This window comes from Diadema antillarum, unplaced genomic scaffold, assembly GCF_040938485.1.
Source record: "Diadema antillarum isolate AM-2024a unplaced genomic scaffold, OU_Dant_1.0 scf00000200, whole genome shotgun sequence".
NCBI lineage: Eukaryota > Metazoa > Echinodermata > Echinoidea > Diadematoida > Diadematidae > Diadema > Diadema antillarum.
In genome coordinates, this window is record NW_027271089.1 from 274,295 (window position 1) to 286,814 (window position 12,520).

General features: G+C 39.9%; 1 protein-coding gene across 1 annotated transcript; it reads left to right on the forward strand.

Annotated features, from left to right (window-relative positions):
* The first annotated feature begins 1,088 nt into the window (after nt 1-1,088).
* Nucleotides 1,089-12,520, forward strand: LOC139723782 (origin recognition complex subunit 4-like). Its single transcript, XM_071634991.1, has 11 exons — nt 1,089-1,270; nt 1,866-1,956; nt 2,584-2,745; nt 3,604-3,652; nt 4,461-4,609; nt 4,977-5,150; nt 6,753-6,839; nt 7,755-7,863; nt 8,418-8,513; nt 9,278-9,345; nt 12,137-12,520. The coding sequence occupies exons 1-11, from the start codon at nt 1,089-1,091 to the stop codon at nt 12,329-12,331; spliced, it is 1,362 nt and encodes a 453-aa protein (XP_071491092.1). The 3' UTR covers nt 12,332-12,520.

Genomic DNA, 12,520 nt, shown 5'->3' on the forward strand with positions numbered 1-12,520 from the left:
TGTCTAAAGCGGCCACCTGTGACCTGTCTGTAACGGCCATCTTTTCGTCTACCTTGAGCGGCCGCTTTAGACAGGTGGGTTTGACTGCATCTGGTCTGCGACACTTGACCGGTGGCTCATTACTGCTTGGACATAATTGTGTAGATAAATGGGTAACAAAGAGATTTACCCCAGTTGGAGAAAAATCTCTGATGGGTTACTTGATTAGACCCGACCCCACATTAGTGCACATGACATGATTCTGTGCATGCCGCGCGCGCGGCGTTTTAAATCAAACCATGTGAGTAAGCACTCAGCTCACGACCGGAGCAGGCTGAGCATGTGAAGCAAACGCGAACTCCATGAAATGCTATGTAAGTACCGTTATTGTCCATAGACAAACGATTTCGGGCAGTTATCTGTGAATATTTAATATGAGACCCTAAATGTGTCTAACGAAGTTACTATCCTGAGCGTTTTGGAACTCTTTAGACCAATTTTGAGATAGAGTACACAGCCAATCGAGCTAACGGTCCCACCTACCGATATACATGTTAGTGGATAGTGCACTGAGTCGAAACACGAGAACGTGGTGAACGTAGAAAAGAAATAGAGCTTCTAGTTTCAAAATGTTGCTATGTTTTGGCGTGTAATCAAACCTGGACAGAAAAATCCGTCTGTCCGGAGGAATCTTTTATCATTTAAAAAAAAAAAAAACTTTAACGGCTCTCCTTACTTACGAGGGGATTCTGGGCCGTGAAGCGAGACGCAGTCTCCGCGGAACATATCCCCGACAACCAGATACAGACCGATCTTTCTGTCAAAATCAAACCTTAAGATGCTGTTGTTTCCTGCAAAGCCGCTGTATGTGTGTGTGTGTGTGTGTGTCTGTGAGTGATTCCTCTTGCATTGACAAGGGAGCATCAACCAACGTTTCAGTTCCACTAGCTAGAAATTCATAGAAACTAGCGAGATCACTTCTAGACCCTGGCCTGCTAGGTATAAAACTCCTCCGAACAGACAGGTTTCTTTGTTAAGGACAGTTGCTAAAGTCCCTGTAAATTTACTCTTCACAGAAAAAGTGAGCATCATATCATACTTCCTCAGTGATGCCGTCAAAGAACATGGGCAGAAAGAGTAAAGGCGCTGGTGACAGAAAGGATGCAATAGCCCCACCCTGCCTGCCTGTGGTAGAGGATGAAGTGTACTTGGAGGTGCAGAGAATCTTGCGCAGGCGTGTATGTGGCTATGAGCTGCCAGATAGCTTGCCCTATCTCCAGGATCAGAGGAGGTAGGTAATCTTACGTGTAGTGTGAGAGAGCTATTTTCAGAGAAGTAAATCTAATGCCATGGAGTGAAAGTTACAGTTGTAATGTAAATCAGATAGGTACATTTTTCTTCTTTTTTTTTTTGAGAGAGAGATTAGTCACTGAAGAGAGAAATGATTTTCCTTTCTTTGAAAATGGCAAGAACAATTCTTGTCCTGAAGGAATTTCAGAAAATACTATCCCTTGCATAAGTTGCATAAACACTACCCACAATCCTTTAATAAAAAGCTAAAGTAAGGCATGTTTTTTTCTGCAAAGAAACTTAGATAATTTTATTCAAGGCACCTAGCTAGCAAAGTTTGGAGAGAAGACATGTAGTTAGTGATGCTCATGAAGAGCAACATACTACGTGATACTGACTTTCCTAATTACAATTACAATTTTGTAATTATCCTTTCTTCTATTTTTTTAGTCCAGTTTCCTTAGGCTTTCACTGATATCTTTCTGTGTGTGTGTGTGTGTGTATGTGTGTGTTTTCTACTTCTCTGGTTTCATCTAGGGCAACCTAGAGTTTCATAGTTTTGGTTTTTCATTTTTTGCTTTTCTTTTTTTGGTCAGGCATCTGTTGGACATCATAGAAAGATGTGCCACTCAAGGGGAGAGTAACTCAGCCCTTGTAATTGGCCCCAGAGGAAGTGGCAAGTCCATGGTAAGAGCCAGACCCATGTGAAGGGGGCCTTGATTACCCCCCCCCCCCCCCAATTCTCCCTAGCATGTTTTGTGATAGTTTTTGTAACTTTCCGTATCACATGATGACAGATGCTATTATTTTCATAATCATTAATTGTTATCCTCTTCGAATATAGGGGGAAAAAAAGAAGCAAACAAAACACACATGTTCACAAATGAATGCTGATTATGATTATGATACATTCAATGATCTTGAGATACATACACATCTATCAAAATTTTAGAGCACAAAAAAAGAGAGAAACATGCTATTTTGTGGACAGAATGCCGATGCAAAGTTATAGATTTGGGTCAAAGTCAGTAATCTTGCTACTCAAACTCCAACTTTTAAAAAGAAAGACCAAAAAAGAGATCGTTTGAAGAAAATTTGTAATAGACTAGATGAGACTATTTTAGAATATTACACAATTTATGTGATTTCAAGTGGAGTCTGGTTGATGGTAGAGGTTGAAGGCCATGGTCAAGCTGTAAATACTTTTTCACCTTCTTGCTTTATGTTGACTTGTAAATACACAGCAATCATTCTAATGATAGTCATTATTTAGTATTCAAAGTGCCTATGGTAATACTCTTTGCCAACCTGTAGCTGCTGGCTCGCGTTTTGTCCGAGCTGGAGAAGAGCCGGAAGATAGCTAACAACCTGCTGCGGGTGCACCTGAACGGCCTGCTGCAGACGGACGACAGGATCGCCATCCAGGAGATCACGCGGCAACTCCGCCTTGAGAACGTAGTGGAAGACAAAGTGTTTGTGAGTTTCCATGACAACCAGCAGGATGACTTAATATTGACTTAAATGTGGTGTTTGAGCATATTTTTTTTTTTAAATTTCGCCAGCATGTTTCAGTGCAATTTTGGTGCATATGTCTCAATATTCCTTGCCATTAATAAGTGTCATGTTAATCATTCTCATGCCTATCATATCCAAGAAGGTCTTTATGTTATCATACTTGAGTGGATAGTCACAGTTTGCACTATGATTGAAGTCAGGGGAAGAGATTTGTATATTGCCAGTAAGACACCCCAACAATTTATTGCCAAGTGCATGGACACATCAAAAGCTGTGTGCACTTTAATCAGTCTTTGGCTGATGGCAAATCAGGGCTTGGTACATCTCTGTTTGTGCACATCTAGCTTTGCACATCTAGCTTTGCACCTGTAGGATTGCAAAATTCAACCAATTGGTAGTAAACTGCACGTAAAATACCCTCTCTCTCACCAACATAATTAAGATGAGTCGGGCTCATGCATTCAAAGCCCTATTTGCTCCAGAGATTTGCTGTCCCGCAGTTAGTGGCAATTTGATTTGACCGAGACCAAAGTTCCATGTGAATAGGTGAGGCTCAGCCAGCCTTCAAACAAAGTGTTCATATTGTGAGGATGAGTTTTCCTCAGTGTCGAGGTTCTTTGTCTCATGGACAAATTAATAACTGTGTGTGCATGTCCAAGATATGGTGTTATGAAAGAGAGAAATATATGAGTAGCGTGACCAAGCTGAGATCAGTCATTGTCTGAAGATAGTTTAGAGTATTAAGATATGTGTTTTTGAATGCACAATGAAATGTTATGATTATGTGTTCATCTGAATTATGACTTTATTCGATTACAGGGGTCTTTTGCTGAAAACCTGGCTTTCCTATTACAGTCCCTAAAAACAGGTATGTGTAAAAGTGCTATGGATGTTTTACCGACCAGAAAAGAAATAGATTGAGAAATTGCCAAGATTGATGTGTAATTGCTAAATTTAGAGTCCCCCTGAGATAGGAAGTTATCATGAAAACAGAAGGAAAGAGGAAACTGAGAGAAAATAGATCAGAGACATTCTAAGCCCTTCATTTTGGTCACTGTTCAGCATGAAAGGGAGAGAACTGACTTGGTTTTGGTTTTTGATCTATATCATATAAAATAGTGAACACATTTTCACCCAAAGCTGTGTAGTTTAATCTTCCAAATCTGCTTGATTTTAACCTTCTTGGTCTTGACATGAGAAATAAATGTTACCTGTCAAAATGCTATCATCAAAATCAGTTGCAACTTCATGATGCCAAGTATACTTCAAGAAAAGGGCATTCATCATCTCATTACTAAAATCATGTCGCCTGTTTTGATGAAATATTCGTGCTTACATTAGCAGACCGTCACATTTTTGCTGAGTGTAATCTCTCCTCGATATTAAACCACGGCACCATTTCATGAAAGTTGTCAGTCTCTGACAATTTCAGTTAAAATCCTTAGTTTGTATTGGCTGAGAAACTATGGTCACTGACTGTTACTATTTAATGGTAATTGTCAGAGACTTACAACTTGTCAAAGCTGGCAAATTTCATGAAACTGTGCCCTATTCTACATTTCAACTTATCCAAGAATTGAGGTCATATCAAGGTACTTCACATAGGAATATGTTCTGTAAAATCCATCACACCCTACATGCTTGTATTCTCCGTCTCCATTTTTTTTTTCTCACAGACTCCAGCGGGGCGCAGTCGATCCTGTTTGTCCTCGATGAGTTTGACCTCTTTGCCCACCACAAGAACCAGACTCTGCTCTACAACCTGTTTGACGTGTGCCAGTCTGCGCAAACCCCAATCACTGTCATCGGAATCACATGTAGGCTGGTAAGAAAGACTACACCTACGGTGGGATGAAGCTGCTCTGACTTTCTGTACTGGAGATGGGCTTAATTATCATGTTCCAGTATGTTACACAGCAGCGTAGGGGTGAGAGTGTTGTTGTACCAGCCAGCAGAGAGAGATTTTATAATAAAGCAAAACAAAACAGGAAAGGAGACAGGATTGTTGTGTAAACGGTGCCTCTAAATTTTTCGATTCATTTCTCTTTTATTGTACTGATTTGGAGAGAGTGTGATAAGTTACATAGATAACTGTAGGCTGTGTTCTTGCAGTGGTAATGAATTTTTACCAATAAGATTATGTCATGAGTTGAATGATTTTGTTTTATTATTAACCATTTTCCAACATGCAGGATGTGGTAGAACTCCTAGAGAAGCGAGTGAAGTCACGTTTCTCTCATCGCCAGATCCACGTCTTCAACACCCTGACCTTTGACCAGTACTGCGACGTCTTCAGGCAAACGCTGGCGCTGCCTCCCAGCTTCTCACACAAGGAGTTTGCCCGCGAGTGGAACAAACATGTTGGGGTAAGGGGCGCCGAATAATGTTAGCCTTCAATGCTGAGCAATTTTGCAGCATCCATTGTCATAGACTTCAAGGGTCATATGACACTATTGGTACCGGCAACAGATACATGGTCCACAATGCTGTGCTAATGTAAATTAAGCTTGGGAGCAATTAACTGGTTGAGGACGGACTGATTTTGCTACAACACGCATTTCCCATAGACACTTGCCCGAGTATACTTGGGACTTGTCCTCTACAGGTTAATGATGCAAATTTTCATCACACTTGATTTCGTGATTGTGGTACAAAGTGGTTTGTGGAGCTGATATCTATTGTTAACTCTTCATACGCCATGGTGTAAAGCCCCTTGTGTGCCATATTATTCTGAGACTATAACGTAGTCATGCTTCAGGAAAACATTTTGTTTTTCCAATCCATGTAACTTTTTATAGATTTTTGTTACGCTGGGCAAGTAATGAGCAAAGTTGTAGAGAGAATGCCAAGCTTTGCTATGATGTTAATTTTACAACAAATCTTTGATATTTTTTTCTTTCAAATGGCCGGTGACTACTATAATTGATTAATTGTGAAGGCATGACTTTTGCAGACAAACCAGTGACAGAAACTTAGAATTTACTCACAAATCCAAAAGAGAACACCTCTTGATAGTCAATCACCACATAATGCAAGCTACATGTGACAGGAATTGAATTGCGAGTGAAGCTTTCACTTTAATACAGCATTTGGCAATTCATCGATCGGTTTGGGTGAGTTTGTGCATCTGAGCAAAATATGCGAACTTGGCACACTGTCGACTGAGTCGGGCGTGCAAACGAGGCACATAAAGAGTTAACACTATATACATCAAAAGCATATTTCTGATTCAGAACAAAGACTACAAAAGGGATGACTGGAAGCTTGTTGCAAACTGCATGGTACATATTAGCTGCCAAAACTAGTCTTGCTTAAAGTAGACTGATAAGTTTATTTTTTGCACTGTGATGTACAGTTGTACATTGTAAATGTTCCTCAGTTGTGACAGATCTCTGTGCAAGTCCTCTCCAACATACATCGGTGTACATGTATACCATGTGATATGTGCAAAGGACACTTTGTGTGGAAAAATTGCAAAACTTCACTTCACCATGCCTATTTGTGAGGTAATGAGGGAGTTACAATGACCCTTAACTATCCAGGGATATTCTTCCACAACTCGTTATTGTCCCATTTCACCTCAAGACAAAATTATGTGTGGTATTTGATGTTCATTTTGCTCTGAGTTGATTGTAGAAATTGTTCTGCTCTCGTAAAACGTAAAGAATGTTTTTGAACAACCTAGAGAGAGAGGCATTTTTACATTCAGCACTTTGAAAAAAAAAATGTCACAATAGAGTGGCAGGATCATGGATGCCCCAATGAGAAACATAACAAAAATGCTCATGCCCGTTATCTCGTGGTTGTGATTTAGTTTTCAGTGTTCCATCATCAGTGCATGCATATACACAGTCCCACCCAGTGTGAGAGTAAGTAGCATGAGTTTACCAGCTTGATTTATCATGTGAAATGTTCAGACTATCTCTGCTCCCAACTTAATTGAACTTCTTGCTGTCATTCCTGTGCAGATCCTTACCGATGACACAACAGTGTGCGACATCCTGCGGAAGACTTACGACCTGGACAAGTCTGTGAGAAGCCTTTTCGACCTCATGGTGAGAGGATTCTTCTATTTTCATGTTCACCCTGTATTGCATGCAGTGAGAATCATTACATTGCATTAACCTTTTTGCTGCCAAACCATGCTTCTTACTCATTGTGCAGCGCCCATTACATCATGAGTAATGTTCTTGTGAAGCCTTAGGCAGGAGCTTCACTCTGCCGTGTATTGATGAGAGATTGTGTATGTATGTGTGCGTGTGTGTGTGTGAGTATTTTTAATATGTTTTGCTGATTAATGCATCTGTACTATCATTGAGATCACAACATAACTTATGAGTTGGTGTCTCATTCATTTGTAAAGGAAAAAGAAGTGTAGGCCTTGCCAAATATTCTAATGATGTTATCGGCATCATTTACTCACTAATGACTAAATGTATTGATGCTGTCTACTTTCTTTCTGCAAGAGGTACACGTACAGTCTCATACAACACGAAAAAAAAAAGAAGAAATTTTAAACAATTTTCCTTGAGAGTAAAATATGTGCTGACATGTTGTCATATTCATGTTCTGCATGCAGTAAACTTCACATACATGTACTAAGTTGACATACTCTGGGACTGGAGAAAATTGCTTGACTTGCACGAATGTCCGATTGTCAGCATACAATGTATACGAGGTTAGCTGCAGTCATATACAGTACGTAGCCCAGCTGGAACAACAGAGACTTACTGGGATCGCTCTGTGACTTGCAGAGTTGCTCTACGAATGTCTGAAACATTTGATGGTGATTACTGTGCCTGTTGCCAAAATCATTACACTTTACCTGTACCTGCCTTGGTGTCATAAATGCATTGATTACATCGCAAAAGAGAGACAGTAATAAGTGGCATAGCTCACATAGATTACTATTCGACTGACGTCTTGGTCTGACAGTTATTTGTCTGACATGATATTGTTGCTTGTTCCAGCTGTTGCCAATTTCGAGAATAAGCAGTGATCACCCGACCATCAATGGCTTGCATCTTCTGGAGAGCCGCAAAGTTCACAGTGCAGACTCAAAATCTGCAATGCTCCATGGTAAGTTAAAGGGAAATGCGCTATTATTGGCACACCAAAAAAAATGAAGCAAAATTGATTAAATGTTTACATAAATTGAAGTGGAGTATGATGTTCACAGTTTCTTTGTTGAAAAAAAAAAATCAAAATAATAAAATATCATTAACTTCTATTCAATAGAATGTTCATTTGGGTGCCAAGTAGTCATTCTTGTAATTCCATGTTTTGACCATCAGTTGTGAAATTGTAGATTAGACAGTCTTCAAGTCTGCTTAATTTCAAAACAAATCATCAAACAAACAAACAAAAGTGATATCAATATTATTTTTCTAGATTTCATATCATATGTTGTATCACTCATACCCATGAAGTAATAGTCATTCAGAAATCAGGCTTTTTGCTGGATCTGTAGGCTGCACACTGAAAGCTTGTCAAATCTTTCCTCAAATGCCTATTCATACAAATATAATTATATTCATTCATACATACTATTATACAGATGTTGTACATACATTCATTATTTTGAACATCTGTACATCTCAACAGTGTATTATTATTGATCTGTTTCTGTGCAGGAGTGTCGGTCCTACAGCTGTGTCTGATCATCGCGATGCGGCATCTTACAGAACTGTACGAGGGAGATCCCTTCAACTTTGAGATGGTGTTCAATGGTAATACTAATGCTCTGGGCGGGGCGGATGGCAATGTGCCCATAATCAACACCAGGCTAGGCTCAAATAGATGTGATGTGACAGTGCTCACAATCAATTTGGGTTGGGAATGAGAAAACAACCTTTTTAAGATACAGCCTTTCATTTTCAATGGTTCTACACCTGGGTTTGCCAAAATCATTTCATCGAGAGCTGAGATGCCTGCATCTGTTTATCTGTCCTGACTTATGTTGGTGTATGATGACTCTGTACAGTCAATTAGATTTTCATCAAACTGGTTTCAGCAGGCATTGCTAAAAAGTCATCAAGTGTATTTTGTGGAAAATATCTATAAAGGCCAGAGACACGGTCAAGACTAAATTTGAAGATTTCATTTGTTACACAGTTCGGACTAGAAGAGTGGTCTTTGTAGTATCATTTCAGTCTTGTAGTTATGACGGTAACAGGACAGGGTAATTTGCTGAGTAGGTGTGCAGTAGGGTTGAATCGAAGTCTGATGAGCTCAGGGTCCAGTGATAAATTGTCAAAATACTTAAATTATGCAAAAAAGATATCAGAAATAGCAAACAGTACGACATCAAATATTGTATAAGTAAATGGTGTTAGCAGGGCAAGTCATCTTAGGTGAAGGGTGTAATCATGAAATGATTTAGTGTCAAAAGGTTAGAGCCATTTTTGTCACCAATTCAGGCAAGTCCTGAATGATTGTATCACACTCCCAGAATGCAATGTTACCTATTTCTCTGTCGTTGTCTTCTTGACAGAATACCAGAAGTTCATACAGAAGAAGTCACACACAGTTCAGCAGTTTGACAAGGCTGTTGTGTTAAAGGTGAGTCATGCGAGGAACTTTGTGCATTAACAGTGGTGGATCCAGAGGGGGTGCAACCGGCGCATGCCCCCCCCCCTTTATTTTTCGTTAGAAACAAAAGAAATTTAAAAGAAAATGAAATGAAACCTGAGAGTGGCACCAGAAATATGAGTTGCGCCCCCCTGTACAGAATTCCTGGATCCGCCCCTGATTAACCCTAACTCCACTGGTGGGGGGGGGGCCTGGGGGGCCTGGGAAACCCCCCCCCCCATACTTTCGGCAATTGCATCGCGACTGCTGGGAATTTCGGATTCTCGCTTCATGACTCTTTCCCCTGAAGTCTTGCGCACATTTAGATACCACATTTGTCCATATCGGACCTACCTAGGGGGTGTTATGGGCCAATTAGTATGCGCATGTCATTAAAACGGCTAATCGCTGCATATATTTGTGTACAGTTACATACTGTCAATAGACCATGGCTTGCATTACTTTATAAATTTTACTCAGGAATTGGTTTTCCACTTGGTTCATGCTTCTATATTGTTCTGAAATATATTGGGCAAAGTTTAGAAACAATGATGTACATAAGGAATATAAAACAATAGAAAACATAAGAAATAAAAACTACAAAACATAACAAAAAAGTTGTTTTTTCTCGTTTTTTTTCTCTCTCTGATTTATTTCACATTTGGGAAACATTATTCTTCATTATTACCGTTTTTATGTAATTTTGTACTTGTTTAGGCTGAAATTATGAAAATATCCCCCAAATGCATAAAACATGCATTATGAATAATTAATATGCAAACAATTTGCATATTATTATTACTATTATTTATAGTGCGCTTTTCCCACAAGGCCCAAAGCGCTTACAATCAATTCAAAACATGTACGACAGTATGTATAATTGGATAAATGTTATATATACAGCTACGAACTATAGTTGCTACTGAAAAGATGTGTTTTCAAGGCTTTTTTGAACACACTGACTGATGGAGACTGTCTAACGGTAAGTGGTAAATTGTTCCAGTGCTTTGAAGCAGACACAGTAAATGTCCTATCACCGGCTAAGGTGCGAGTAACAGAGTATGTGAGACGAAGCGGATCACTAGATGACCTCAAATTTCTAGTAGGTGTATATAAAGTCAAACAGGCGTCTAAATATTTCGGAGCTTGATCATTAAGGATTTTATAAACAAACAAAACTAATTTGAAAATTATCCGTTGCTTCAAAGGAAGCCAGTGCAACGACTTCAGAAGTGGCTGAGATGGGTAGTCCCTAGAAACCTGAAACACTAATCGGGCTGCCCAATTTTGAAGTCGCTGCACACGATCCAGTTGAGTTGAAGGAATGGAAGAGAGAAGCCCGTTACAATAATCTATACGGGATAGAACTAAAGAACGCACTGCGTTATGACATGCAGATTGATCAATAAATCTCCTAATCCTAGCAATATTTCTTAAATAAAACGTAACAGTACTACAAATTTGAGAAATATGTTGAGACATTGACATTCGACAATCAAAAATAACACCAAGATTTCTTATTGTTTCTGAGGGGCTAATTAGTGTGCAACCAACATTGAGCTGAATGTTTGAAAGACCGCGCAGATTGTGGGCTGAAGCTGCTACAAAAAACTCAGTCTTCGAATCATTCAGTTTCAACTTATTTGCTACCATCCATTTCTTAATATCTAAAATACACATTTCAAGTTTAGTGATGGCATTAAAAGAAGCTCCTGGAGTCTTCGGGTCATAAGAAATATATAACTGTATATCATCAGCATAAAAATGATAATTAACATCATAATGTTGGGCTAATGCATACTTGATTAAAATAAATTACACCATCAGATTCAGCACGCAAAGGTCTATCAGCATGCAAATTTTCAAATTCATCGGACATTGAGTTTCCGAGCTCAATGGGGGGGGGGGGGGGGGGGGGGGGGGGGGGGGGGGGGCCTTCCAGCCCCCCCCCCCCCCCCCCCCCCCCCCCCCCAGTATTTTCATGGAGCCAAATAGCCCAGTACAGTAAGGGTTAATTACAAAATACTCCTGTCTCTATGAAATTGTTATTTTCAAGTTTTCTCTCATGAGTAAAATGAAATTAACCAAAGGAAATTGGTGGAAGTTTTGTTGAAATTGCACAATAAAAGGAGAGTTATGGACTGTCTAAATTTTCACATGATTTCATGAAATGGTGATAATGGTTAAAGTCATGAAATGCAAATTGAATGAGTTTATGTCATTGGCCTCAGAGAAACATAAATCTCCTAAACTTAATATCTCTCTAATCTCTTGTCTGATTTTAATCAAACTTTAAGTGGTCTGTTTGATTGACATTGTTAGAATCTTTGCTGATCTTATCAAGGTCAACTTAACGAGACCATTGAATGGAGTTTCCTTTTTAATCAGGATTCTATATTTCTTCACACGTGCTGCAGCACTATACGCAAACATTATGTAGTAGCGGGTTTGTATGCAAAAAGGTAATTTGACAGCATTCAATTGATATTTTATAGACCAGGACTGTGCACTAGCCCATTTTTTCTACTGGTCCAATCTGTCTGTCAGACTTGTAGGTACCCAGTTTTTCCATGTTTTACTGGTCCATTCCTGAAAAAATTACTGGTCCGACAGCTATTTTTACTGGTCAGGGATCGTCGGACCACTGCCAGTGTGCAGCGTTGTATAGACAACACAATACTCTTTGTAGCAAGTTAGGAGCGGAATTAATTTCGGGAACAGGTGAAATTTCGTTATGTTTTGCTTTATCTTGACTCCATCCGTGTTACTTTGATATTGTCAGGCATTTGAGCATCTGGTCGCCTTGGAGCTGGTGAAGGCGGTGGACCACAGCCTGGCCTCCTCCACGAGGACGCAGAAGGAGTACCGCGCCATGAGCATCCTCGTCACGGCGTCGCAGCTCGCCGAGGCCCTCAGCAGTTACCCGGCCTGCCCCAGTGAGCTGAAGCACTGGTTCAACAATCCCCTGCCATCGTGAGCCTCCAAGGTCCCTTAAGAGAGAGAGCGTACAGATCCCGACAGACATACCAAAGCTTTTTCATAGCTTCATGCTGATGCAGTGCTGTGTCCTAATGTGGGGATTGCGACTATGAAGGTATCTGCATTTTGTTGCTCGAGTATTTCCTCATTGCTACTCTTGTGACATATCAAAGCAGAAATCAGTGAA

Excerpts from the sequence above, each read along its gene's own strand:
- LOC139723782 (XM_071634991.1), top strand. The coding sequence starts at position 1,089 with ATGCCGTCAAAGAACATGGGCAGAAAGAGTAAAGGCGCTGGTGACAGA. Across the intron at positions 1,271-1,865 it reads TATCTCCAGGATCAGAGGAG|GCATCTGTTGGACATCATAG; the intron begins GTAGGTAATCTT and ends TTTTTTGGTCAG. Across the intron at positions 6,840-7,754 it reads GAAGCCTTTTCGACCTCATG|CTGTTGCCAATTTCGAGAAT; the intron begins GTGAGAGGATTC and ends TGCTTGTTCCAG.